This window comes from Neurospora hispaniola (genome assembly GCF_033458365.1).
Source record: "Neurospora hispaniola strain FGSC 10403 chromosome Unknown B0T23scaffold_2, whole genome shotgun sequence".
NCBI lineage: Eukaryota > Fungi > Ascomycota > Sordariomycetes > Sordariales > Sordariaceae > Neurospora > Neurospora hispaniola.
The window spans coordinates 3550323-3578322 of NW_026944407.1; the positions used below are offsets into that span (position 1 = coordinate 3550323).

Genomic DNA, 28000 nt, shown 5'->3' on the forward strand with positions numbered 1-28000 from the left:
GTTGGCAATGATCGATGAACTGAACCGTACGCGGCCGAAAGGCTGACAGAAAAAAAGAGAAGGCCACTGGGGCGTATACTCCTGCTCCCATATAAACGAATGCTTACCAGCATCAGCCCCTCGTAACAAACTCCATAAACGCCGCACCGCGAACAATGCACCGAGGCGTAAAAGCCAGGTCGAGATAAAGGAGGATAAGCGTGCAAAAAGAAGAATGCCACCACCACGAAATCAAACAAACACAAGCAAGGAACCGCCGGATCCTGGCTTTACTTAATCCATATCCATATGCCCACTTCTTCCCCCATAATGACTCAGCCCATAATCCAAGAAAGGCGCCTCCTCGAAATCATCTACCGGGGCGACACCAGGAGACTGGGGGACATACCCCCCAAAGTTGATGGTAGTCTGGGTGAACTGAGATCCCCGTCTCTTGGGCACTGCCATTACCCTGCGGTCATTGGCAATAGTATTCGTCTTGTTCCCCCCTCCACACCAAGCCATAGGCTCCAAGCTGCGCGGGGCTCTCTCCTCATCTTGGTCATCGTAAAACTCCTCGCGACGACGCCAATCCATGTCCTCGCCAAAGAGTCCTGCACCGCCTTCTTCGCTGCTTCCGTCTTCATGGATGCGCTTGCGATTGGCAGCATCCTGGACCTGCGTCATCGCGAAGCGGATTGAAGAAGGATTGCTAATGGTGCTGCTGGAGTTCGAATTTTGACTGCTCAAAGCAGCGCTGTCGTTGTCTTGGACGGCGTACCCGCCGATTTTGTGGATCCCGCAAAAGGGGGTGAGTTCCCGATTGGCACTGGCGGCGGCGGCGGGGGGTGCAGGAGGCGCGGCCGATACTGGACGGTTGTGGCCGTTGTTTCCCGCCAATGCACTTGCGCCAGAGCCCGCAATATGATTTCTGTTGTTGGTGTTGTTACTGTCATCCATCCAGGAGGGAAACCCTGAGGCAATCTTGCCGGTCTTGTAGCCCTCCGGAACGGACTTGCGCACGCGCATGCCAACGTTCAGAAGACTTGATCGGATAGTGGGCGAGAGGACTGGACCATTTAACGGAGCAGCGGCCGTAGTGGGCGATGCACCGCTGGTAGAGTCGAATTGCGAGTCATCGCTGGTCTGTGTGGTTTTGAAGAATGAGGTAATTGACCGTTGGGCCGGGTCGCTCGCTGCGCCGGCGAACTGGCGTTTGGTTCGGGAGTTGGACATTGGAATTGGTTGGATTGTCGGGTGGTGGATCTGACGCCGTTCGGAGGATGATTTGGGGTTGGATCTCGGAAGGTGATTAGGGTTTGAACTCGTAATCAGACTGAAGGCTGTGTATGGGATTGAAGAGGGTTTGTTTGGTGGTGTCGGGAGAGTTTCCTTTTGGTGGGAAGAGCAGGAAGATGACGTGGGAAGTGATTCGAAGGGGGTGTGACAAGGATATGGGGGAGCCCTGAAGATGCAAGCACTCAAGCCAGTCAGCCAACCGTTGGGTCGTTGGGGCTTGGGGTTCACCACTCACGAGTCGGGTTGCCGGAAGCGATCCAGTCGCATGAGGAGGGTCACGGTGTGTTCATGTGGGTCTGGCCAGGCCTCTTGCATTTGACGTTGAGGACCTTGACGAGCACTCACGACCAAGTTGCCTTTGCCGACCGCCGTAGACGAGACCAGCTCCGCCCTTATTGGCCAGAACCGGGAGCCTGGCACCGCAGGGCTTCAACGCCAACGGCAAGGGGATATGACGATGGTGAGAATGTAAGGCCCAGTCTGGTTTGTTTTTTATGTTCGAAACCTCTGATTAAAGGCCATTGCCATAGTTTGTACTATCGTGAGGTGCTAGACTAGTGGTGGCCGAAATCGACGATAAGAAGCAGGTCTTCCCTAAACCCACATGCCATTCCCAAACAGGCACAGCGAGCAGGGCCGGACAACTGTCTCCGAACGTCACTGCTGGATGATGTTCTCGCCTGGGTTGGCATTCTCTCGGCTGGTTACACCTAAACTTGATCTTGTCACAAAGGTGCTGATTGGACAGGTTGCATCTTTTATCAGGATCCTTCATTCATGTGATCATACGTGCGTCTGGTGGTTGATAACTCTCTTTCATCGATGAACTGCAAGACGCGCTGCAGGTGGCCATTTGCGCCTTGACTCTTAGTGTAGCTTGAGCCGTTGATAGTTGTGCTTTAAAACCATGTTGGCGAAGCAATGACTGAAGTTTACAATGCCAGATACATTGCGGTACGGGAACCAGCAGCGTAATGGACACTTGTGACGGGCTGGCTCATGGGACTGAATAAGATTTACCGTCGATTTCGACTGTATAGCAGAGCTGCGAGTGTTATCGTAATTCACAACCCTAGTAGAGACATCAATGTAAATACGTCCCCAACCTACTTTCCAGACCGCTATTTGACCCTATACAACTACGCATTATTTCGTCAAAGATAACACGGGAGGCATAAACGGGACATACACCGGCTCAGAACAAAGATATCACAATACATCACAACAGAATATGGTAGGACACGTGTCGTGGATTCTCGTAGATTCGTACCCGGGCAGTGTCCTCCCCATAGCCTGTCCACTGCGCTAGGTATGGAAACAACCAAAGCAATCCGCATCGCGGCTTGTCAAATGCCATCCGCCCATGGCACGTAAGTCGGGGCAATCATAAAACATGTGCCTTTTCCGACTATCCACCCAAGCAGGCTAACCGGCCTGCACGTCAAGACACCAGCAGAAAACGCGCGCAAAGATCGAGAAAGACGAGGATGATGCAAGATATCCGGACCCCTAAACGCCCTCCCAATTTTGTTGTGCGCGCGAGGTACATCTTCTGGCGAATCCATCTTCTGTCCGCAACGAGATTGATTGACGATCGAGTATGATATTTCTATGCGCCCGACTGGCAGAAGCCTTGCAGATACCAAGATGTCCCCATTACCACGCCGTTATGCTGAAGAAAAGAACCGACCCTCGATCCGTCTACTTGCGGCGGAAAGAGCAGCCCTCGGTGAGGCGAGCCTTACCACCGGTGGGCTGGCAGAGGACAGTGGTGCAGCCCTGGCAGATGACGACGGTCTGGGCGTGGGAGAAGACAGTGGTGATGGTGAAGCAGCCGGGGCACTTGACGTCCATGAAGAAGGAGCGGGGGGCAGGCACAAGGGTCTGTGACGCGTTGTCAGTATCATGTCGCGGCTAGGAGGCCGTGATGTATTCAAATCGTCGGGGATCGATGCGGCATACCTTGAGCTTGTGCTTGCGGGCCTCGGAAGCCGGGCTGGGGTTGAGGAGATCAACGGCGAGAACCTTGAGAAATCAAACTGTCAGCATCACAGCCTATGTTTAAACATCGAAACAACCCTATTTCCATCAAATCCAGCGCTTTCCTCGGCGTCCATTTTCGCCCAGATGTCCGCCATAGTCGTTATTTTCGATTTCCACCGCTGTTCCACTCGTTTCTCCGTCCGTGTCGATGCACATTTCTCGTCGTAGAAAAATGGCCAAAAATCCCAAGAATGCGTTTCCATCGCCAAAACTGCAAAATCGAAAATGGCAGGGTCTTACCATCTTGACTGATTATTCGATGTCGAGACAACGAGCTTTCGGTTGAATGATGAAATCTGGTGGGATTGGCGGCAGATTTGTGCTCGTTGGTGGTTGAAAAAGAGGGGAGGTCGAACCTAGCAAGACACAAAAGTTCAGGCAAATTTTCGGTCTGTGAGGAGCACACGCAAAAGTGGCTAGGCTTGGCAGGCGACAGTTAGGGCTCGGTTTTTAAACCAATTAGAAGCCCTGCTGCACAGACCTTGGCTGTCAAAGTGGGGCCCAGAATTGCCACCTTCGCTGGGCGATTCAAAGGCTCGTTCAGTGGGGGGTGCAAGGCTCTCGCTGTGACGCTGCATGGATTCCCGGGGGACGGCCCACTGGACTGGGGTGGGCTGGCGGACAAGGCGGGGCAGTGATGAGATGGGGATGTCAACAGAGGAGCAGACCGCCCGCGTAAGGTAGTGGACATGCCAGCGAGGCCAGACAGCTCCAAAGGGGTCACTTTTCGAATCGCAAAGCGACATCTCCTCCGTCCCAAGCAACCCTTCTTCTTACAAGTACCTTTACACCACCAAGGTCGCGACACCAGTTCACAGCTGCGTGCCGGATACCCCTTAGATTTGAGGCCCATTCCCTTTTGACAAGCTCCGGCTCTGTGAGCATCATCGGCATTTTCCCAAACACTCCGCAAATTCGCCCCTCCTTCAAGTCGACAATACCCCTCGACCGCCACGCACGTCCGAGATGGCCGCCCCGGGAGACCAGCGCATAGCTGTTCCTATCGACGACCCCAACGCCGACACAGAATGGTGAGAGACAGAGAGGCACACCCTCGCGGTCAAGGCGCGCTTACAGTTCTGTAGGAACGATATCCTTCGCAAGCATGGTGTTATCCCGAGAAGCCCCCTAGCCCAACGCCTATGATCCAGGAAGCTATCGAGGAGGCGCGCCGACTTGCACACGAGAACAGGCTTGAAGGCAAGGACCTGGACGAGCTTGACGAACTTGAAGACGAGGAGGACGAAGAGTTCCTGGAGATTTACCGCCAGCAGAGGATGAAGGAGCTCAGCGCACTGCAAAAGAAGTCGGTACACGGTAGCGTCTACCCCTTATCCAAGCCCGAATACTCCCGCGAAGTCACCGATGCGTCACAGAACGGACCAGTGTTTGTCCTCCTTACCTCCTCCTTGGGCACCAACGTCGAGTCGAGAGTTCTGTCAGAGCTGTGGCGCCAGGCAGCAAGGGAGTACGGCGACATCAAGTTCTGCGAAATGAGAGCGTCGCAAGCTATCGAAAACTACCCTGAGCGCAACTGTCCTACGATTTTGGTCTATAACAAGGGGGATATTGTCAAACAGGTTGTGACGCTCATGACAATGCACGGTGTCAAGACCAGCATGTTGGACATCGATAAGCTACTCGTCGATGTTGGGGCGATCCCTGACAATGACATGCGGGTTGCCAAGAGAAGGAGGGAGGTTCAGGATGCGGAGGAGGAGAAGCTCTTTAGCAAGAACATCAGAAGCACCTCTGACCACAAGGAAGAGGACGACGATGACTGGGACTAAGCCGGGCGCGACATAATACGCCACATCTCCTTGTATCATCACGGCCGTCCGAGCGAGGAGATACGATACCATTTCGAGGTTGAACTCAGCGTGCCCGACCCGGGAGAAAAGCCACACGAAAAGAATTAGGGGCCTCCAAATGTACGCCGGTGCCACACGACGCCGCGTACCAGTTACGATTCACTGGACATAATAATCACTAGACGTTTTAATCGGAGCAGATGCTCCAATGCCAAAGTCCCCAAGGTTGCAAATAATTCGAGATGGTCGTTGCCAGACCTTATACTCTGACTTTAACCCTGTAGCAGGAGTTCATCAAACTTAATTCGAGGCACTAACCCGAGGAGGCTCGACAGCTGATTTTGACTTCTCTCACATTGGCCCTTCTCTCTATTCATAGGCAGGTTCATCAAAGGTGTGGAGCTGACATATGTATAGGGATATCAAAACGTGTCAATGGTGTAATGGTACACCTTGATTAAGAAAAGTGTCCACCAAGCGCACGGTCCGAAGATGACAGACGGGCGCTTTCAGTTTCCGGCTCATCTTGTATTCCCTCTTGGCTGAGGTCTGCCACCCTAACCCTGTCCCGTGCCTTTTCGGGAAGCCTTTGAGAGAGGCACATACCCTAGGTGTCTATATCCTTTGGAATCTTATCCATCTCCAGGATCCCCGCTGTTGTGCCTTTCTGCCATGGAGTTTTTAACCATCTCGTCGTTTGAAGTTCAAAAGCGGAGTAAGCCTCAACGGGCACTGCTTATCTTCCTCTACCCCAACCCAGGAAGTCTATCTAGTGTACTACACTAGCTACCTCACCAATAACTGTGGGTGGTGGGACTCTTGATGGAACCCTTTGTAACGCCAAGACAGAGAGCCATTGTTTCCCCCCGCTCCCATACTCTTTGTGCATAGCATGTCCGTTCACCGAGCAACCGGTAATCAGATTTTGTTCTTCGAGACATATCAGGTATGGGTTGCAATAGCGATATTGGGTCGGTTAAGCGCCTTCATGCGTGGGATCAAGCTATTCGCTATGCGCTCAATCTTTAGAGCTTTGGATTGGCCTGTCGGTAGTTGAGGCTGGGCTCAAGGTGCGCCATCAGGCACACAAGGAAGGCGAGGCAGAAAGGTTGTTCGTTATAAACTTTCAGCTCGTTACTCCTCGCAGACCTGAAACTTCCTCAGATCAATCTCAATACCACACCGCCCAACCCTCTGAACTTTTTCTGAACTTTAACTAACGCGTGTGGAGATTTCTGACCATGGCGCCCGGTCAGTATGCTCCCTGTAACTTTTGGCGTAATCATGACAAAAGCTGATTGTCTGGCAGGAGGCCCATCGCAGTCCGGGGTTATCAGCGGCCGGGTGACCAAGTCAGTGCCGTCAACTCCAGGAAAGCCAAAGCCATCACAGAGTAGCAATACTGGCAGCACAGGCACCGGGAGATCTGGGAAAACTCCCAAATGGAAATATGGTTTTTGCCCGGAATGCCGCTTCGGCCATCTCGTGAGGAAGCAAATCAGCCTGGACCATCCCAACCAGAACATTGCCGGGAAGTATCGACTCAGCTGCAGCGACAAAGAGAGAAAGGGTTGCACGTATTACAAGATCTGGAACACAGACCCCATGCTTACAGCTCCACCGCCACCCTCCAAAAAGGCCATCTGCCCGCAGTGTACAATGGGTCGACTCGTCAAGAAGTGCTTGAATCCCTTTAACTTCAAGGAACAGTGGATGGAGTGCGACAGAAAAGACGCAGCGGAACGGCCATGCGATTACCGTGAAGACGTGCACGACAAAGCACTTCAGAACACGGGAGCGCTACCCGGAACACAACCCACGGGACGCCCCTCCGACCATGATCACGATGGGAAGAAGCTGGACAAAGGGAAAGCGCCTGAACGGCACCCAGCGAATATAGCAAGGCCAGGAACAGGGGGTCCAGAACCCGAGGCTGGACCAGTTCGAGCTGCAGAAATGGCCATAGACCTTACTGAAGATGGTCAATTCACGCCCGGAAGATCACTCTCTCCTGTACCTGTCGCTCCAACTGTCAGCGACGCCGCGGCCGCCGATTCCATCGACTCTGCCCCTGGCCCTGAGGAGGACACAAAGTCAAGATTCGTCGAGACGGCCGCAGATATTATTTCTTCCCCAACTGTCGTCGATCTGGTCTCGGATATGTCGTCGCAGGTATCTGACATGGCAGGACCGGGGGAAGGCTCGCCAAAGGAGGTGGAAGTACTTGCAAAGCCTCAAAACCAGGCATCTGGCAAACAACAGGATGCTTATGAGGACGAGTTCGACTCCTCCGATGATGAAGAGCTTGCTCGCTTGACCGATTACATTTACACTTCTGCCCGAAAACCATCGCCGCAAGTAGGAGTAAAGCCAGAATCTCCTAGCAGCCCTATAGCGAAGATTGAGAGGGACGACTGAGATCAGCCCACAGTCTCTACTGAAGCATCCAAGTTATGCAGCCCTTTATCACCTTTACAGGGTTTTCAGTTAAAAGTGGTCAAGGGGATTGCAACAATGGAGGTGCGTACGCGGGAACAGCCGACGGGAACAAGCACCGTGGCGCCGGAAAGGTGCCCGACGCACGCGGAGCACAAATGAGCACGATCGGGGTAACCGAAACCAAAATAATGATAGCGGAGGGAGGCGACGGCACCCAGCACCATGTTGAGGACTCAAGCCTGAAATCACGAAAGCACTACATTTCTGTATTGCCCTGAACGTTTGTCTAACACCATCAGTGGGGCTCTACGTCTATCGATATGTGGGGTACATGTGGGGCAGAACTTGTAAGGAAGCTCGGATCTCTGCAAACGCGTTTCCATGTTTATCGTTGGAAGCGCGTTGAAGGCATCCAAGGGGAATGCAGTTAAATGCGCAGAAACGCGTCAGTTCTGGAAGGACGTTGCCAGATCAGTCTTGCCTCGATCGGGTATCATGCATGGACTTTGTGCCTGTTTTTTACTGGTAATTACATATAGCTCAGAGGCCAGGGAACAATCACTCACCGTTTCTTTTCTTCCTTTCTTCTTTCGTCAAGTATCAACATCTGCAGCTGCTTTATTCAAATCAGCGTAGCGACCCGAAAGCACGGAATCACAGCTTGAAACAATCTTTTCCAGTGTCCGTTTTCTTCTTGGTGTTGCCGACACTTTTTTTTACTTCCGCTGTCAATTGTCTGAGACACTGCAGTTGTCAACCACATCTTGTCCAATCTTGTATGCTCTTCCTCACCCTTGTCTCACACCATATATCAGCTTGCGTATGGTAACGGGCACTTGATACCGGCTGCCCCCTCCCCCACCTTGTGCTTGTACCACATACTGGTATCTGTTGGGTAACCCGATTCACATTCCTCGGCCAATCCGTTTTATCAATATCATCACGATAATCACACCGGCAGGGTTTCCGTCATGGAGGTGGACGAGCCCACGTTGCCGTCTTTGCCAGTTCCAGACGAACTGCCCGCCTTTACCACAAATATCCCAGGGGTACGCAAGCGGTCCCGTGGCTACTATGCCCCTCCTCCTCCTTCGCCTGGTATGAGCAGCTCTAGTGACCCTGCATACTTTTCGAGCGACGATGATCCCGCTTTGGACAATTACTTGCAAGGGCGGCGGAAGAGGAGATATGTAGGCTCGTGGTTCGACCAAGTACCGGCATCCTCCGACTCTGTCATGGGTGACGATGCAGATCCCGGTCCATCGTCAAATCCTCGGCACAAGCGTCACTTGAAGCGACAACCCGACAGCGGCGTCTGGGTCGGCCAAGACGCGGCAACCGATACCGATGGTGATATCGATCTGCCGCCACTTGCTGCACGACTTCCTCTCCCTCTCCCAGTCGCCAAGCGTACACCGAGATTAAGTTCAGAAGAGCAACGCGCACAAAATGTTGTCTTGGCATGTGTAGACGATGGTCGGGAAGACGTCGACCTGAGGTGAGCCAGCGAGGTCAAGGCACTGCGGCACTACCCCTTTCGCGAACCGTCATTGTGGAAGAGGACAAGCTAACTTTTGGTAGCCAGATGGGTTTGGCCTCGATCGCCGACTCCGTTCTCGAACCACTTGCGGGCCTGACCCCGATCCCTGTCGTGGAAAAAGATGTTCCATTCGTACCCAGAGATCCGAGCCTTAAACTATTCTTGGGAAACAATCAGCTGTCGAGGTTTCCTAGCGCTCTCCTCGACCTCCAGCACTTAACCGTACTCAGCCTTCGAAACAACAAGCTGGCCGAACTGCCGCCCGCCATTGCAAAGCTGAAGAACCTGACAACCCTCAACATCGCCAACAATCGGTTACGCCATTTACCAGGAGAGCTAATAGACCTAATGGAGAGTGCCATTGGGTTTCACACTCTGAATATCCACCCTAATCCTTTTTTCCAACCAAAAGACCGGCGATACTTCTTGGCCGATGACTTGATGCAACACGAGTACGAATATCGCACAAGAGGGAGTGTGATTCATGGATTCTTGGTAGACCGGGACCGGGGCGAAAACTTCACACTCTTCACTACGGCGCTACGAGCCCGCACACCGGTCCAATTCTCCAACAGTGCCGGCCACGTTCTCAGCAAGTTCATTTTCCCCGAGAAAACTCAGCGTCTCACGGATAGTTCGAAGCAGCTTGAAACAGAAGACTTTGGATCGTTGGCCATACCGCAAACAGTAAAGCAACATCTTGAATCGTTGGGGGGTTCGAAGCGGTCTTTTCAACCCAAAGGCCCATCATCGCTCCTCGCAACAGCAATGCGAGTTGCCGCACGGTCCAAGGACGCAGAGTCACTACCCAATTTTCTAAGGAGCGACGGATGCCCGTCACATCTTGCTGATCCGCTGGAGCGTGCCATTGTCATGGATAAAATGGGTGGCCAGCATTGCACGGTTTGCAAGCGGGAGACACTCTGTCCGGTAACTGAGTGGATCGAGTTTCGCGAGGTTCGGAGCACGACCGTTGAAAAAATAACAAGTGCTGAAGGTACAACAGAAGCGCGCATTCGACACAGGAATATCAGCGGGCGTGAAGACGAAGCATGGGTGCCTTTCCTTCGAAGAGGATGTTCTTGGGCTTGTACACCCAACGTTCTAGATTCTTCGGATGTAACACATCATACAATGCTGTAAGGTGTCTAGTTGATTTTCTGAACGAGCGGTCAATGCTATCGGTCATTGGGGTTAGGTTCTTGATTTATTGTATCTGTGGTTTGGGTCGGCAGTGCTAGGCGTATGGCGAACTTTTACGAACTAACTCAGTTTAGGCAGTGGCTAGCAACCAAGTTGTCTGTGGTTTGGGATCATTAAATGTGCTGATCTCGGACGGTGCATATCAGACTTCCAGGAGGGTAAATTTATTGCATCGCGTCAGCAGCGAACTCAAATACGTTACTAGGTAGAAACCGTAGATATCGCGGTGTCACCTCCTTGAACTGAAGCTTCCCTTTCTGGATCCAATGTGAATGTTTATGGAGATCCATGCCAAGGGAAGGATCTGGATGGCGCTCCACCAGTATAGCAGCGGGGAGCTCTGGACAGGGGAGCGCCCTTTGGAGTTCGGGGACCCCCGCTTTAATTGACGCTTTCAGGTGCTACGACTCCCCTCCTACAGGGGAGAGCTAAGGTTGTTTCAACGTCACAATCCGTCTTCCCAACATTGAGAGGAGCCGGGCAGCTCCATCCAATTGTCCTCTCGCGTCATTTGTCTCTTTACACTGGGTCGGTGTTTTTCTGCTGCCCAATTCGAGCTTCTATCAAGCATCGTCAACAAAATCGATTGCTTTTGCCACGACACTTTCCAAGCCACTCAAATGCTAATGGCGATCGCGTTTCCGTAACTGCACTTCTCCAACTTATCAATTCCCAACATTCCTGGCCGCGGAGCCAAACCGATATGCACCTCCCGACCCAGCTATCGGCGCTCCTCCTGGTCGCGCTGCCATCTGCGGTGCGTGCCGTCTTCCAGGATGAGGTCGGCCACATCGACTACCATTACGAGCTCCTGGGCCTCCCCCAACGCGAAACCACCTTCTTCCACAAGCCGAGGCGAGACGACAAGGCGAGCCTGCTCTATACCCTAAGCGACGTTGGCGTGCTCGGCGCCGTCAATCCCAGCAGCGGGGCCGTCCTTTGGCGACAACTGCTCAATGGCACCATCACGGACGGCGGTGGCTTCTTGCGCGCGGGCGAAGGCCAAAACTGGCTGGCCAGCGCCTACGGCCAGTCGGTACACGCGTGGGATGCCGTAAACGGGAGAAATAAGTTCTGGATGGATTTTGCGGGGGAGGTCAAGGACCTGGAGGTCATGGAGATGACTGAAAATAACAGGAAGGATATCCTGGCTTTATTCGACGAGAACGAGTCGACTGTGCTCAGGAGGCTGAGTGGCAACAACGGAAGGGTTGTGTGGGAATATAAGGAGACCTCCGGTGACGTGCCCCTTCAGATCAGCACCAATGTTGAGAAGGCCTTTGTCATTAGTCTTCGCGGATCTGCCGGCGCCTACAACATCAAAGTCACCATCCTCGATGCCCTCAGCGGGAAGCGCGAGGATGAGCTGGTGCTTGGAACCAAGGCGGATGTTCACGATAAGGACGATGTCATTCTCGTCGGTGCCAACTCTGCGGCTCCTATTATTGCTTGGACCGACGACACTCGTCAACAGCTACGTGTCAGTGTTCTGGGGCAAAAGACTCGGCAGGAATTCGCCCTGCCCGCCGACACTATCTCCGTCGAAATCCATGCTCCCCATCTTGTCCAGTCTCAGCCGCATTTCCTGGTGCACAGCAAAACCTCTACCGGCCATATTGCTGAGGTGTACCACGTTGATCTTAGGACAAACGTCATCACCAAGGCTTATCAGCTCCCTTTTACTTCTGGACCCGGCGCTTTCTCCACCAGCTCTAACGGTGCGAATGTCTACTTCACTCGTATTACTAACGAGGAGCTGGTCATTTTCTCGTCTACCTTGGACACCGTGCTCGGGCGGTGGCCCCTGAAGACGACCGAATCCAGGCTGGTTGCCCTTCATGGAGTCTCCGAGGTTGTGAAGAAGGCCGGCACCGATAGCTATGCCGTCAGGTCGGCTGCTGTTACAGATACTGACGAATGGATTCTTATCCGCAACGGAGACGTCGTCTGGTCTCGTCCTGAAGGCTTGACCGGAGCTGTTGCGGCCACTTTCGTGGAGATTCCTGAGAGTGAAAACCTCGCCAAGACTTTGGAACAGGAGGCTCACAGCAACCCTCTCGAGGCTTACATCCATCGCGTCAAGCGTCATCTTGAAGATCTCCAGTACTTGCCCACGTACCTTAACAACATCCCTACCCGCTTGATGAGCAGTATACTTGGCACTGAGGTCTCTTCCCACCATGTTAAGCTTGCCCGGGACAGCTTTGGTTTCCACAAGCTCGTTGTTTTGGCTACAAGGCGCGGTATGATCTACGTCCTTGACGCCGGTGACCACGGAAAGATCCTGGCTACTAAGAGGGTCTTCGACCTGCCCAAGGGCCAGAAGTGGGCTGTTGCTGGAATCAAGGCGGATGACTCTACGGGCATTGTCACTATCCTTGGAACGAACAACGATGAGACAACTGTTAAGATTCTCCCGGGTGCCTCGTTCAATATAGAGGTGTTGAGCAAGGGGCCGGGGGGTTCTCCTGCGACCCAGAGCGCTGCTCTTCTCAACACCGTTTCTGGACCTCGCCTCTTCCCCGTTGGTTTGGATGGTGAACTTCAAGGCCTGACCTCCGACATACTCCCTAACCAGGTTGCTGTGGTCCGCGGCTCCGATAGAGAGTTGAAGGGCGTGGCGATTACTAACGGAAAGCAAACCGTCTCTTGGACTTTCGTGTTGCCCAAGTCTCAGAGAATTGTCGACATTGCTGCCAGACCTTGTCATGACGCCGTTGCCTCCATTGGTCGCGTCCTCGGTGACCGAACTGTGAAATACAAGTACCTTAACCCCAACACCCTTGTTGTTGCCGCAGTCGAAGAGAGTACCAAGATTCCTTCTCTCGTTATCTATCTGCTTGACACGGTCTCCGGACAGATCTTGGCCTCCTCCAAACACGAGGGCGTTGACCCCAACAAGCACATTGAGTGTGCCATGGCGGAGAACTGGTTTACTTGCACCTACTTTGGCCAGTACCGCCTCAGAGACGGCGCCCAATCTCTCAAGGGATACCAGATCGTCGTCTCCGATCTTTATGAGACAGACAAGCCCAACGATAGAGGTGTCCTTGGTGACGCCGAGAACTTCTCTTCTCTTGGGCCCATCGATGCTCCGGGTGACGTCCCTCTGCCTTCGGTCGTCTCTCAAACTTTCATTCTCAGCGCTCCCATTTCCGCGCTGGAGGTCACGCAGACCAGACAGGGTATCACTTCTCGCCAGGTACTGGCGTATCTCCCGGAGAATCACGGTATCGTCGGTATCCCGCGCATGGTCCTCGAGCCCCGCCGCCCTGTTGGCCGTGACCCTACCGCCGCCGAGGTCGAGGAAGGCTTGATCAAGTACCACCCCGCCATTGAGATTGACCCCAAGAGCGTTCACACCCACGAGAGGGACGTAATTGGCGTGCAGAAGATCATTGCCGCGCCGGCAGTTGTGGAGAGTACCAGCTTGGTGTTCGCTTATGGCATCGATGTGTTTGGGTCGAGGGTAGCGCCGAGCTTCCTATTTGATATTCTCGGCAAGGGCTTCAACAAGGTCACTCTTATTGGAACTGTATTGGCGATTACGGCTGGTGTGATGATTTTGAGCCCGATGGTAAGCAAAAACCTTGTGTGATAAGTGGAAGCAAACATCAACTAACAGGTTGTCTTTTCAGGTTCGGAAAAAGCAAATCAACGCACTTTGGGGTGCTCCAATGTAAAAGTAGGTTTTGAAGTTGGTGTATGGCTCCCAATGGATGTGACGGCGCTATGATTATATGGAAGGATTACACATAAAGATGGAACAGAAACGTTTTAATGACATGGAATTAGCAGTGCATACCTGTTTCGGGACTCAAATAACTGGGTTCGTAAGTTTCGATCCCTCAATGGCCATTCAGTAGAGCTATGCGACGCTCTTCGGTCCAGTGTGGGCCAGTGTGTGTAAACATTTATCACATCAATCCTTTTCAATGATTCTTTGCTCTTTGCGCATCTCTCCTCAAATTCTTACAGTTATCTTTCGCGACAACTTTCATTGTTCATGCTCTATCACCGCACCCATCATATGGAACCTGGCCATGCCAGTTCACTCCTTCCTTACCACGTTCTTCATCTTTGGCCGCTCCTCCCCACACAACAATCCTCCATTATCATAGGGATCGAAGCCCTGTCAGGTTCCAACACTACGAACAGAGAACTGGAAGGTCTTTCACCGGCGGCGTCCAATACCACTTAAGCTTCCTTGAATACCTTCGTTAACTCTTCAGAGGTAACCTTTTTTTTTGTCACAACCCAACATTGACCGCCGCCTCTTCCCATAATGCTCAGCATTTGCCCAACGATTATGATCATTCGTTGGATATCTTCGTGAAGCTTGCCCCTGGCTCCATCATGCAATCTTCACAACCCGGCCATGCCAGTCCGCTATTTTCTAGAATTTTCAAGTTCTGTGAATGACAAGATTTTGCTCGGGCGAAAAACTCGGTGACGGTAGTCGCTTGTGTAGTCTGGATTGTTGTCATTCTGCCCGTTGCTTCTCTGCCGACGAAGAGCGCGAAACGTAAGTAGCACCACGGCGCTTGATTTGACATCACCTGGTTCATCTGTCACACCGCACCATGATCACCCATGTATCATCCGAAACAACTCGACGCGGCTTGATAGCCTCTCATCCAGTCATCATGGATACTCGTGCCCGCCCGAACGGCCTTCCTCCTTACCCAGTCGGACCGCCTTGCTCACCCCTATGGCATCTATCAGCGAGAGACGAGCCCCTTCATCTTCTACAGCCTCTTGACTTTTCACTCCCTAGCTAGGCGTCAAGTCTTCCCGCCTCCTGCCGTCTTACTGTCCAATACAGTGACGGATAGACCCAGTACAAGGACCTGAGTGAACGCTCGACGTCCCGGCCGAGCTGAAGCCAGACGTGATACTACCCGTCCTCCATGCCGATTCGACTTTCGAGGCTCCACAAACACCAGTCATTCTAATCATGCCACTGATCGTCTAGAAATTTGCCGTCCCGTGGTTTTCGCCGGAGCCACTCAGTCATTAATCCAGACTCTGGGTAACCTTCACGCCCTTCTTCACCGAACAACTGACCAGTCGAACTTGGAAAGTGAAGCCGACACCTTCCTTTTCGACACCATCCCCGACAAGGCAACCGCACTTGTCAAAACGATGACTCGCGAGTACGCGTTCTTGAAAAGATTTCTCTCCTTGTTCGCCCCATTGGATAGAGCTCTCTAAAACTTCGGGGCCATCGTGGCGATTGTGGGGTTGCCACAAGTACTCAACACTTGGGACTTTCGACTTGGGCGAGCATCGGAGTAGTTGTAAGAGAACGCGTCATACGCGTATGCGAAGGTGATCGTGATGGTGGGCCGATAGCGTTGACGAGGTGGAAGAGCCTGGACAAGAGCAGCACTGCCACATCCAAGAGCTGCTAAGATGCTAGGCCTTCAGTATTGCTAAGGACCGAGAAGCTGCTGATCGTGTTTCCAGTCATAACCGGTGCTTGATCTGAAAGCATAATGGACAGTCAGTCTCTCAAGTTGGACGTTCACACTGAGTGGCGATTACACATGTTCCGGAGATTCGGTTTGAACCGTTTACTCAGCTTCAAGGTTGTTACATAAACTAGGTATTTATGATTTAGCCACGTGGTGGCTGTGCAGAGTGCTCTCCATGTAGTGCATTATGTTACAGCCGGGAGGTAACGCCACCGCTGCTACGCCATCCCCTTTTGCCTCTTCTTAGAAGCGCAAATTCAGTATTCATGGCGCAAATAGTATGTACCAACCATCGTGTTCCCCGGCGAGCCCGGGCCCTTATTTTCGGTTTAATAGTTCAGGAATCGAATTGTTCCGGTAAGTCCGATTGGCTTATATACTAACCGGATGCCATGCATGCTTCGGCCCGCTATCAGCCTCAACACAGGCGACCTGAGGCATTGATACGGCCATAGTAAGCATCTCCTCAGCTGAATGCGCTGCTATCCCAACTAATAATGTTCAAGGACCCCGGATTCAGCGTGCTATACATGATTGCCATTATGACAGGCGTAAAGGAGTACCGTTTTTCCAGCTGAATATTCTCGAAGGCTGTACGCAAAGGAGCACATGATCTGATAGTTGCGAGACCCTCTTCAGCTTCAAAGTCACATTTTGAGCCGAGAAAATGGCGCCTCGGGTAGATTGCCTTCCATTTCGACATCAACGCCATCGTGCGACCAGACGCCGTGTTTCCCCAGTCAGCCTGCTATATAGTGTGAGATGCACAGGTTTCGCCGCGATTCGGTGTCGGGACTAGAAACAACAAGGCGACCAAGACCGTGAAACTAAGGTATGGCGGTTCGAAGGTCCCGTCTCGTGGCGGTCTTATTCAGCTCCTGGCGGTCTTATTCGGCTCCTGTCGGCCAACTAGATCTGGTAGTTCAGGAAAGCAAGACACAAGGTTCGTTGTGAGGCCGGCGTGGGCGCAAAATCGGAGTCGAGCAAGGCTTGGAGCAGCAAGACTGAGATCCTCGTGATCCGCAGGTCCTTAGCGCTACCTACATCGTCATCTCATCAATTAGTCGTCGCCAGGAACCTTTCTCCGACAGAAGGCAACTCGTGCCATCAACTTACTGTCCATGCACGGCCAATGAAGTTGCTTGTGTCATCACTCGTCGGGCAAAGAACGCCTCGACACGTATAGCCTGCCATGCGTGCAATCAACCCGAAGCCCCAGATCTTCCGGTACCTAATCAAGGTAATCTGAACATCCTCCGTGGTATAACAGGCGAGTGTCTTCCTAGAGGCCAGTGGTTGGATCATATGGGTGTTGAGAATCCCCAAATTCAGGCAACAATACCCTATGTTTTGTCGATCATCGTTGCCAAGTCGTACCATCCCGGCGGCTTAGCTGACAAAAACATACTTTGAAATGCTTAGGGCTGCCCCGGAAAACCCAAGCTCAAATTAGAATGCCAACAAGCATCCAACGACTCGGTGCCAATGACTTGGTTCGGGGCAACAAGGCATTCTCCGATTGAGAAAGGATACCTTCCGACCTCCTGTTCTTAATGCCTGATCCGAGAAAAATTGGGTGAGGTAGACGTGGCGCTGGATGTAGAGTGTTCCGACAACGTAGAATTTGCTCATTGGTTAGCTGATAAACCCTGGCTGTGCCTTGGTCCTAAACAACGTGGTAGAGAGCCGCTTGTCGGATAAGGACTTACGGTCTGATTTTGGTGCCTGCGAGGTTGTTAAAGCTTCGAGGTTTCAGTTGGGCGTTTTTGTTACTTCCACCGTGTTCTAACTGCCACGTAAACGGCGGTGTGTATATAAGTCAGACACAAGCGCCATCCTGAGTGCAGCTCCCTGCCTGCTTGCTACCCTTCAAACTAGCGCACAGGAATCGAGCCGATTGTTCCCCGGGGCAAATAGCAGCAGATGCTAATGCAATGAGCAAGGAATCTGGATTCAGCTGGGAACGACGAATTCGGATGGTGCATCAGTACTTGGACGCCTTACGCACCAAAACAAGCATATCGAGAGTCAAAGCAAGGCAAATGTCTCTAATCGATCACTGTTGAATGCTGGTTTCGGCCGTTGAGTTGCGTATCGAGGGTTATGGAGGCGGCCGAGTGAGCAAGGGAGACTTGCGTGTCCAGGTATGTAGAGCATTCGTCTGATCAAGGCTTCGGTGAGAAAAGTCCTAGTTACTAGACGTGTGGATTTCTTTTGATGGTGAGATATACTGCATTTATTCCGTTCGAATCACTGGAACCGATTCGTAGAAAATTTCGGCGGAAAGTTTTTAGCGATTCGTTATTTCTCGGTCGGGCAGTCAAGGAAACTGAAAACCCAACGAAGTACCCCAACAAAGCGCGTATGAAGAGTCGAAGGACTCCAACGAGGCCTTGGCCACGATATATATCCATTGGAATCAACTGTTCTATCAGTGGTCTACTTCAGCTCGAAAGCTGCTGGTAGGTAAACACTGGACGACGAGAAGCGAGGGCCTGAACATCTTTGTTAGCCTCTTGTTAAACCACTCAACACTTGACTGACCCACTCGCATCAACCGATTTCTGGCGTTTGATGTATAGAACATGTTTTCGACCTTGTCGTGCATGATGCCTTCCAAGTTCGACGGGGGTTCGCCGCTGTCAGATCATGGGCGGTCAGGAACATATGTGAGAATCTCCTGACAAGTGTATGGTGCCCTTTGACAATTACCAGTGTCAGTGAAACGCGTGAACGGGGCCAAAAGGGATGAAAAGATTTTTATAGGGATATGTTATTCCGCAATTTGTTCTCCAACGGAGTGGCCCGTTATGCTCTGTTGAATGACGCTTCTCTTAGAGGGTGCCAAGAAATATACCATACCCTCGATATCATGAAGTATCGTGAATTTGATCACAATGGATAGCTGTTTGCTCACAGAGTTCGATTGCGAATGCGTTAAAAACCGAATCGGGTGTCTTGCGTCATGATACTTTCTGACCCTTTTTGCTGATATAACACCCAACCCTGCAAAACCTGGGGTTGCTTGGTCGCACACCCATATGTCTCACTTCTATACCTACCTAGTTCTACTGCCGCAATGAAGGGACATCCCGATGTCCCTAACGAGAACTTGATCTTCCTCGCATCACTCCTTTGGGCTGCCCCCAACGTCTTGATGCCCCATAAGGCTTGAACCATTACTTCGGCTTCTTGATGATCTCATTATTGTAACTAAGCAACGATCATCTCTGCCCTCTCGCCTTATGTTTGTGATGGTCATAATGATGGATAATTGGCGCAAGACAGACACTATTTAAAACACCATGCCCGATCGGCGTTCCTATCACATGCATCTCAGGAGGGATATGATGTGATGGGGCGGCCCTCTTTGTTGGTGAAACTCCCGATTTTGACAAAGGTACTCATTTATACCCAGATCCGAAGTATCACTGAGTTGGAATGAAGGTAGAGGTAATTTGCGGCTACTTCATCACATCCCAATCCAGGCAAGCGGCGCTTAGGAGTTTCGGTGAGCCTTGAGGCTTGTCAGCCGCACGAAGAGAGAATATATGATCAATTACCGGTAATCACTTGAGAGGCAGCATTGGCAGGCTGTGGCTTGTGATTCAACAAGGCTGACATCAAAATACCCCTTCAGGAGCGAGAACAACCTCCTTCCACATTCATCGGCCCGGAGCCCATTATTCAGGCATCAGGATTTGTTGGATAGGCGCGGCCACATGTGACGATACGAACTAACCACGCAACGTCGAAAATTGGCGACACAACCCGCACTTCCTTTTCGGCTTCACATGACCCTGACCTTGTCCGATATCAAGGCCATGAATTGCCACGCAAACCGGTCGGAATAGAGAAATACCGACAGCCTGCCTGACTTGACCGAAGACCGGCGGTCCGTCAGGCACGGCTGGATTACTAGCTGTCTCGCGAGGGGGTTCCCTCGCCCCCTTCCCTGTGGTCGCATTAGGTCGCCCTCAGGTTGTAATGCGGGTTTGTGCTCGATTTTCGGGGAAAGAGACCGTAGGGTAGCGACTTCAGTATGGATGTCCGAATGGACTGTCTTCTTGTATATGTCACAGCCCGAGTGTTTGTTTCCCCTAGGCTTCAGCAACACCTCAGATAGAATGTTTGCTGAGTAGGGAAAGCTCGCCATCTGTATTTCAAGGCTACCTCAGCTCCATCAGGGATCAGTGATATTGACAGAGAAACCAAAAAAAGAAAAGGGCAGCATGGGATACCGTGTTAGGCTGTTGTTTGTTCGAGCTGATGTTGAGTTGGCTTATGGATGATGTCTGTGACGATGGCGCGCAAGGCTTTTTGTTCTCGCTGGTTCAAAGTCCATGGTTTAGTATTCTGCGACAACGCCTGACAGCCAAATTGCTTAGATCTAGTGTGGAGTAGCAGGCTTCTTCGATCTTGAGTTCTGCAGGATGGGCGATATAGAACAGCTTGGTCCACATCTCGAGGCAGATTTCGGTCACGGCTGACCTCAAAGAGACGCAAGCTGGCACGCTGACGGACTGTAACACACCATAGTTAGCGCACTAGGTATTCAACGCACTTACACAAGAAGGCCGACATGTTACCCGGCTTTCGGTCTATCATGGGGGAAAACATGAATACGTAGAGTCAGAGTGATCGAGAGCTTGAGGTATGCGAAAACAACCCTTACCCACTATCCTGGAACCTACACTACACGCAGGAAGAAGGCTGGGGGCTACATACTTGCCCATATGCCCGAAAGGAGGGGATACCTAGGTATATGTACCGCTCGAAACTACCAATTGTTTCGTAGTCACCTGGCGATTCTATCATGTGTTCAAACGTCACAGGCATGGGGTGGGCATTGTATGTAGTAGGAATCGTCAGAGTTCGGCACAAGGTTCCTGCCCAGCTTTTAATCCATTTTGCAGATTTGCAGCATCAGTTCGGTGATGTCAAAGACAAGTTAAGAAGCGAGATGGTGAGCAAATGCGTTTTTTCCGCAGAGCCGCAAGGTACCCACGTACCTGTAGTGCGCGGACCACCTCATGTAATGCAAGGGCAGAGGTACCGACGTACCGAATGGTTCGCAATTTTTCACACAAGGCAACCATTCCCCGTCGCTAGAGGTACTACACTGCAACCGACCCACAAACAATCCAATGTTACAATACCGAAGCTGAACCTCGCTCTCGAAAGTTCCCCACGTAACTTCATACCTTTGAAATAGAGATTGAACACCATTTTTTTTTTTTTTTTTGGAATATGTTTACAGGAAGGCCCCTTTGAATTTAGGCTTCAAACTTGGATTTGCCGTACCAAGTCGTCCGTTTGTCATGTTCGCCAGTACCGCGCGACGCTGATAGACTGTTAGTTACTACACCACTGCTGTCTACCGTCCTGTCGCTCAAACTCCTGGCAGTTCGCGTCGTCAGCTTAGCTTCATGAGGCCTTGCAGAAACACTTATCTCGATTCATTGTCACCCCGCTCTTCTCGACGACAACACCCCCGGCAAGCTACTTGCGGTCGACTTTCCGACAAAAATCGCTCGCAACCATCTTTGTCGGCTTTTGAGCCTCCGTAGGACAACGTGGCTCCTCACAGCATCCTGTATTGATCTCGGAATCATCGCACTGCCGAACCCCTGTTACGCACGGGCACTAAGTCGCTCTAGGGATTCTGGCGCATCACTCGCAATTCACTCGCCTCTGTGACTGTTGGTCAGCTTGAGTCACGTTCACACTTGCACAGGCACACGCCTACAAAGCAGACCTCCAGTCATGTCCTCACAAAAACCCCAGGTCGACATTGGACAAGGCTTTGTCAACTATCTAAGAAAACAGGCACGATCTAGACAGAAACCGGCAGTTTGTAGCCTTTGCAATTTAGACCTCCCAGCCGTCACCGACTATGTGCAATTTGAGGCTCACATCAAATCAGTTCACGCCCAACTTTATAACAGCAAAACATCAGACAAAGAAAAAGAGGAATGGCTGAATGCGCAGTGGAAGGCATCTCAGCCTACAAATACAAGTGAAAGGTTGGTCACTTCCCTTCCATATCCTGCTGATCCTCCCTCCCCGATACAGAGATTTGTACTCACAGTAGCCATGCACTACATCAGAAACCCAGGTATAGACGTTAGTTCTAGATCCGGAAAGGCAGCTTCTCCCGGAGACACCAACCGGCCGTCAAACTGGGCAAAAAATGCTGGCCAAGAATCGGGCAATGTGGCGCAAGCGCAACCAGACCGTGCTTTCCGAACAAAGAGTCCTTCTCCCAGCAACAAAAGGGAGAGCTCTCGTAGCCAGTCCCCTCCCAAGCGCTCCAAAACTTCTGGCCGTCAGGGAGCTAGTGCGTTGACGGATGATGCGCGTGCGGAATTTGACCGGGGACCAACTCAAAAAGGGATGCTGTGGGATCCCCAAAATGATACAACTCGGACTCGCACTCAGCCATACGACAAGTCAAACGTTGCCACAAGCCACAAACTGCCTTTAGCTGCCTCGCAGGCCAAGTCCCGCCGCCAGAGTCAACAGTCCCAAAACGCACCCAGTCGAGCCCCTGCTCAGTCTGAAGATATGTCGATTGGGTTCCTCAAACAGCCCGAGACACGCGCTATTTCCCAGGAACAGCTTGTCACGGAGGTCAAGGGCATCTATGCCGGCCTTGTTATGGTTGAGAGCAAATGCATCGAGGTTGACAACGCCCAGAATGCCGAGACAGATCCCGCCAACAAGCCCATCAACCATGAGCAATGGCAGGCATTGATCGCTCTGCACCGCACTTTGCTTCACGAGCATCACGATTTCTTCCTGGCTTCTCAACACCCGTCTGCGAGCCCGGCATTGAGACGATTGGCCGCCAAGTATGCTATGCCGGCCCGAATGTGGAGGCACGGAATCCACAGCTTCCTTGAACTGCTAAGACACCGTCTTCCGGGGAGTCTCGAGCACATGCTCACTTTCATTTACCTGGCATACTCGATGATGGCATTGTTGTACGAAACTGTGCCTGCTTTTGAAGAGACATGGATTGAGTGTCTCGGGGATCTGAGCCGTTATCGGATGGCCATTGAGGAGGGCAACCTTCGTGACCGAGAGATATGGACTGGTGTGAGCCGGGATTGGTACTCGAAAGCTTCCGACAAGTCTCCCACTACTGGGCGTCTTTACCACCATCTCGCCATTCTTTCCCGGCCCAACGCGGTGCAGCAACTCTACTATTACGCCAAATCTCTCTGCGTTGCAATCCCATTTCACTCGGCTCGTGACAGCATCATGACGCTTTTCGATCCTGTTTTGGGTCCCGATTCGAGTCGTCACTCAAGGCTGCATCATATCGATCTCGCATTCGTCCAGACCCATGGCGTCATGTTCAGTCGCAAGTCTCAGGACAAGCTGGAGGATTATATGGAAAATTTCTTGAAACCCCTTGGTAATCACATTCAAGTTTCAGGATATCAGTGGCGAGAGCCTGGGTATGTGTGACTGTGCATCTTTTTCTCTTTCTTTCAAAGTCTCTAGTCCTAACGTCAAACAGATACCACATTGCTATTGCAAACTGCTGTGCCATCATTGGTTGGGGTAAAGAAAAGAACCCAGTTTATCGAGCCATAAAAGCAAAAGCAAGCGTCAATAATGAGTCGCGTGACCAAACCATGACTGGCATCGAGGGGGCGGAACCAGATCTACAACTCGTAACAGCTCTGAGATTGGCCAACAGGACTCATGATGTCGTCTTGAGACAACAGGACGACCTAAATGTGGTACCATATCTCCACGCCACTCTTGCCTTTGTCTACCATCTGATCTCTCTGCCGGAGGCCATGGTCCACTTTGCACCGGAGTTTCCCTGGCGCCTGGTGTCTTACCAGCTGAACTCCTTGCTTCGGGATTACTCCGCGTATGACCGATTTGAGAGCGATAAGTTCCCCAGACCGGAGAACGAAGAGGTTCCCCGTCCCCTGCCCGAGGACTTTGCCATGCGCGGCCTTCTGTGGGTTGAGAAGTTTTTTCCCAGCGACTGGTTCTCGGAAGACAAGATTATCGACGACGAGAAGTATTTCGAATCGGCTTCCCTCTTCGATGAAAGAATCCCACGGGTTCTGTACTTGGGTTATCGAATTGCCATGGAAGGAGAGGGCAAATGGCTTCAATACGACCCGAAGACTCATCGGTTCGGGGTGCACTCACAGTATGAGCTGGAGTCTCAAAGAGGAGGCAAAGACTACGGTGAACTGCCTGATGCGGCCGCCCACCCTTGATCAGACGCGAGCGTGGGTGCACTACGGGTATCAAGTGCATCCAAATCATCCATATATACGTTACATATCATTTTGCGTCCGTCAGGAATTCTGTGACAGGTGAGCCGCCAGGGTTTCGTCCCTTTTTTTCTTTCTTTCTTTGTTTTTTTTTATGATTTGCTTCAGACGTTATCTCTCAATCCAGCGTACAGATAGACTGGGTAATTTGCCTTTTGATATCTCTTTTTCACATGTACATCAGCAATCGAGGTATTCAAGTGTGTACAGTTCTGGGTTTCACTTGGTGAAGTCCAGAGGATAATTGTGTTCAAGATGCCATCTTGGCCTTTGAGTGTAAATGTGTAGCATTGTAATTGTGAAACAGATCAGTAATACTAGTCAAGAGGTTTGCAGAAATTTTGAGTAAGCAAATTACGCTGCGTCGATGAACTTCCAGGTAACAAGCGTTATCAGGAGAAGAGAACGTGAACATTGGAACAAGTGTAAATGTTCGATACGTAAGGCTATAAGCGAGGCAGCACATGTTATTGAACAAGGTGACAATGACAGAACGAAAGAAAACCCCAAAACGACGACGGGAATACACGTTTGATTTTCATTGGTGTTGATTATCTGTAGAACAATACAGAGTACACAACCTTCCGGGCCTTGGACAGTTACTTCAGCTCAGGGGTTTGTTTACTTGACTCTACATCTGGTCTCCAGCGCCACAGGGTGACACCGGGTGCTGCCTTTGACCCCACGTGTAACCCAGACCCCTGAAAACGGGTCCCCAGCAAGTGCTCAAGAACGTCAATTTTTTCTTTCATCCAACTAGGCTTCTAGGTAGCAAGTTCCGCATCTAGGCACCCCGGCCGATTGCCTTACGGCACTATCCCTCGCTACGCGGAAATTGATACACTGGGGAGATATTCCGATGCTTCCGCGCCGGCCGAAAGACCTCAAAACATCATGAGGAAATTGAACATGATGAACGACTGGTCTGTGCCATCGTTGGTAAGGCAAACATCAACTAAAGGGAGCAGGGGCAAAAATGACGATCCGGACGCCTCATACTATCCCAGGAACTCGGTACTGGCACCAATCTTGGATATGGACACTGCTACGCCGCAGCCACGTTCCTCCCTTCATTATGTTGGGTAGGACCTGCCAATCTAGTAAGATATAGGCATCTAACTCCACTCTAGGCAACAGGCATGCGGCACTGTTGATACTGAAGACTCAGATTCTTGAAAAGACTCGACAACTCACCCTGGACACTTCACTCCGGAGTCACGGTAATGCTCGCCAACAGCCTCCAAATCTGACATGAGGATCGTAAAGACTCGTAAGCTAAGTAAGTGTAAGATCATCTTCTAAGCTTCCAAGTTCTACACGTTAATTGTTTCTATCTCAGATTTACACAATCTTACTGTCCAGCCCCCACCCCCCTCCTTGTCCAAAAAAAAGAAGCAAGAGAAAACACCGATTCAAATGAATGAAGAGGAAAAGAAAAGAAAAGAAAAATAAGGCGACCACGCTAAGAAAAAAGATAGTCCGCGGGGGCTCAGATGTTCTCGGCCAAAGCTGATGATGACCAACGAGTAAGGTTTACGTTTGGGAATTTGAAGCGAGTTTCCAGATTGTACGCCGCCCGCGAATGTTTGAGTGAATGAGTGTGTGAACGATTGAGTGGACACTTCATCGAAGCGGCGTTGACGATGTGATGATGTAAGTCCTCTCACCGAAAATTCGGAGGTGGAAACATATATCCATTTACAGTAGAACTTCTCAAACCCCCTAAATCATTTGACTAACATTGACCTTGATCTCACCAGCCACGGACCTTGCCATCGGCGCTGAGACCGACATATTCGTAACTGTCCAGTGTTCTTGTGTCCGCGCTTACATCATCTATGTTGGTGGCCTTGTCAGTCCTCCGCGGCCACTGGACGTCATGTAGGTCCATGTTCTCGAATGAAGTCTCCGAGGACTATATGATCATGATAATGTCGTTCCAGCAGAGGTGTGCAGCCACCCATCGTGTAACTACTTGTAACTTGCGTCTATTTTGCGGCTCAACAAAAATTTGCATCTAGGTACGTTCCTGGTGCCAATTTTGGTTTGTCACACCCCTTCTAGTTTTTTGAGTGGTTTCCCCAAAACAGAAAATCTCCCAAATGTCTACCGGATCTGTGTTTTCACGGCGCTGCCGCTGCCGTGCCACGGTACATGGTGTGATCCGTCGCCCAGCGCCCGCCTGTCCCGCCCCCGTTCGAATCGACAATTACAAGGTCACGGATTCGTGTGCCGCGCCTCTTCGTCTTATGATTAACTAAAGTCTGAGCCGAGGATCTTGCGGTTGGGCCTCCTTTTCTCATGCCGGTTCTTGGTCAAGCAGTTTTGGCAAATCGGCAATGTAGTCCCGGTGTACGTTGTGTTAGCATACAACATCAAAAAAGCTTTTAAGGCGGCTCGGGCTGAGGATGCCTTATATATCAGATGTTAATAATCATATGCCGCTGAGGTAATGAGTCTCCAAAGCTCAGCAAGGATGGCCTGTGGAAGCCTACTCATAAGGCTGGCGCGTCTGAAATTTGAAACCTATCAGACTATGGATATGCCGCATCGCCTTGTCAAGGTCGAGACCAGGCAAACTTCAAAACATTTCGCTTGATGAGGTAGCATCGGACAAGACGTTGTCTAACTACTGTCGAAATTATCGCTGTCTAGGACTTGGAAGGATGGCATGTTCTGACTGCCACCAATGAGATATCAAGCTACTTGGGTACTCACCAATAGGTGGATTATATCACGAAACGCATCATCAGAACCATGGTATTGCGGTTCCGTATTTTCTGGAATGGCAATCGTTTCGCAAAGGAAGCCTTGGCGCTTCGAAAGAATCTTCAAAATCTGTACGACGCGAGTCCAACCGAGCGCAACGTAGTTGCCTTGTTGTAACGGTGTGTAACATTTCTTCGAACAACCTGAGAACTAACCGAATACGTTTTATCATGCATGCTTTCCGTCCGATCAGTGTTACCCCCCTACTTCCCGTGAATCGGGGGCAGAAACAATTAACCGATACCCGACTGCTCTGGAAGTCCAACGTTCTGAACCCTCTCACCCGGCCCCGCCCGGATCCAATGTCCCACCAGGCCGGACTTCATCTTCGTAGCTACGGCTCCGGAGGTAACGTACCGCCCCTCCCGAGGGCATGCCAAGGTCCCGTCTATATTCAGGCAGTTTACCAGTGCATATCGCTACATCTACATAACGCTGGTAATGCATGTTTCTCTTGCGTATTCACTGCAGAGATTTGCCCACACTGCTCGAGATATCAGCAAAAGAGAGATAAAGATACTTGCCCTACCGACTTTACCCCTCATCGGTATTAACCTCCCCCCTCCCTGAAGCTCAGGCGAAAGCCCCTATCCTGACCGAAAGTGCTGCATGGCTGCAAGTCAGCTCAGCTATAGCTAGTATTGCTGCAATATTCAGCTTCAGCTGAGCGGGGTCAGCGGGTGCGGGGTAAGTCGGACTCATGGTGGTGTTTTGTATCATTTTCGATGTTTCGGCTGGAGAAGTCGGGGAATAGATGACACCAGCTGCCTCTAGGCGTCCATAGCAGTGATTCGGTATGATCATTCTGGTGTCAGCGGCTTAAGTGGTTGCCTACTTCGTGCCTCGTGAAGCCGTAGTGGCTGCGCTTTTCTTTATCCGATCATCAATTGACTACCTCTAGGGATGACTATTTTCCGACAAATGTGTGGAATTCATCAGGCTTTCAGACTCTTGTCTCACCTCACCGAAGTTGCCTTCTTCAAAGGCAGATGCGATAACGACCTGGAGAAAAGCCGTCCGCTGACCGGTTTTGGGTTTGTTAAGTTGCGGTGGCAGTAATGAAGATTGATTGTTGGTTGGAAACAAAATGCCTCAAGACCCGCACATCACTTACCTGCCAGACCATCGTAC

The 28000-nt window shown here is 51.3% G+C and overlaps 9 protein-coding genes across 9 annotated transcripts; 5 read left to right on the plus strand and 4 right to left on the minus strand.

The window, feature by feature from the left end:
- Positions 1 to 273: 273 nt before the first annotated feature.
- On the minus strand, positions 274 to 1215 carry B0T23DRAFT_426695 (ribonucleotide reductase inhibitor-domain-containing protein; the record flags this gene model as incomplete). Its single annotated transcript, XM_062840008.1, has 1 exon — positions 274 to 1215. The coding sequence occupies one exon, from the start codon at positions 1213 to 1215 to the stop codon at positions 274 to 276; it is 942 nt and encodes a 313-aa protein (XP_062695861.1).
- Positions 1216 to 2979: 1764 nt separating this feature from the next.
- B0T23DRAFT_402707 (ribosomal protein S27-domain-containing protein) lies at positions 2980 to 3524 on the minus strand (the record flags this gene model as incomplete). Its single annotated transcript, XM_062838700.1, has 2 exons — positions 2980 to 3192; positions 3357 to 3524. The coding sequence occupies 2 exons, from the start codon at positions 3522 to 3524 to the stop codon at positions 2980 to 2982; spliced, it is 381 nt and encodes a 126-aa protein (XP_062695862.1).
- Positions 3525 to 4287: 763 nt separating this feature from the next.
- Positions 4288 to 5111, plus strand: B0T23DRAFT_402708 (thioredoxin-like protein; the record flags this gene model as incomplete). Its single annotated transcript, XM_062838701.1, has 3 exons — positions 4288 to 4352; positions 4407 to 4431; positions 4473 to 5111. 3 exons carry the CDS (start codon positions 4288 to 4290, stop codon positions 5109 to 5111), a joined length of 729 nt encoding a protein of 242 aa, XP_062695863.1.
- A 1262-nt stretch (positions 5112 to 6373) lies between these two features.
- B0T23DRAFT_393833 (uncharacterized protein) lies at positions 6374 to 7550 on the plus strand (the record flags this gene model as incomplete). Its single annotated transcript, XM_062838097.1, has 2 exons — positions 6374 to 6383; positions 6442 to 7550. 2 exons carry the CDS (start codon positions 6374 to 6376, stop codon positions 7548 to 7550), a joined length of 1119 nt encoding a protein of 372 aa, XP_062695864.1.
- Positions 7551 to 8168: 618 nt separating this feature from the next.
- Positions 8169 to 10554, plus strand: B0T23DRAFT_353749 (uncharacterized protein). The gene is made up of 2 exons (XM_062836115.1): positions 8169 to 9069; positions 9153 to 10554. Exons 1-2 carry the CDS (start codon positions 8543 to 8545, stop codon positions 10252 to 10254), a joined length of 1629 nt encoding a protein of 542 aa, XP_062695865.1. The 5' UTR covers positions 8169 to 8542; the 3' UTR covers positions 10255 to 10554.
- A 463-nt stretch (positions 10555 to 11017) lies between these two features.
- On the plus strand, positions 11018 to 13997 carry B0T23DRAFT_393835 (DUF1620-domain-containing protein; the record flags this gene model as incomplete). Its single annotated transcript, XM_062838098.1, has 2 exons — positions 11018 to 13891; positions 13953 to 13997. 2 exons carry the CDS (start codon positions 11018 to 11020, stop codon positions 13995 to 13997), a joined length of 2919 nt encoding a protein of 972 aa, XP_062695866.1.
- A 961-nt stretch (positions 13998 to 14958) lies between these two features.
- Positions 14959 to 15524, minus strand: B0T23DRAFT_311212 (uncharacterized protein; the record flags this gene model as incomplete). Its single annotated transcript, XM_062834631.1, has 2 exons — positions 14959 to 15076; positions 15382 to 15524. Coding segments are annotated over 2 exons (261 nt in total), but the record flags the coding sequence as incomplete, so codon positions are not given.
- Positions 15525 to 21557: 6033 nt separating this feature from the next.
- On the plus strand, positions 21558 to 24043 carry B0T23DRAFT_310794 (uncharacterized protein; the record flags this gene model as incomplete). Its single annotated transcript, XM_062834608.1, has 3 exons — positions 21558 to 21810; positions 21955 to 23257; positions 23320 to 24043. 3 exons carry the CDS (start codon positions 21558 to 21560, stop codon positions 24041 to 24043), a joined length of 2280 nt encoding a protein of 759 aa, XP_062695868.1.
- Positions 24044 to 24984: 941 nt separating this feature from the next.
- On the minus strand, positions 24985 to 25991 carry B0T23DRAFT_402712 (uncharacterized protein; the record flags this gene model as incomplete). The annotated part of the gene is made up of 5 exons (XM_062838702.1): positions 24985 to 25025; positions 25100 to 25128; positions 25295 to 25398; positions 25456 to 25476; positions 25869 to 25991. 5 exons carry the CDS (start codon positions 25989 to 25991, stop codon positions 24985 to 24987), a joined length of 318 nt encoding a protein of 105 aa, XP_062695869.1.
- Positions 25992 to 28000: the final 2009 nt, after the last annotated feature.

What these genes read in the sequence shown, in the direction of transcription:
- B0T23DRAFT_353749 (XM_062836115.1), top strand. Translation starts at nt 8,543, where the DNA reads ATGGAGGTGGACGAGCCCACGTTGCCGTCTTTGCCAGTTCCAGACGAA. An exon ending in CGGGAAGACGTCGACCTGAG is followed by an intron (nt 9,070 to 9,152) that starts GTGAGCCAGCGA and finishes AACTTTTGGTAG; the next exon opens with CCAGATGGGTTTGGCCTCGA.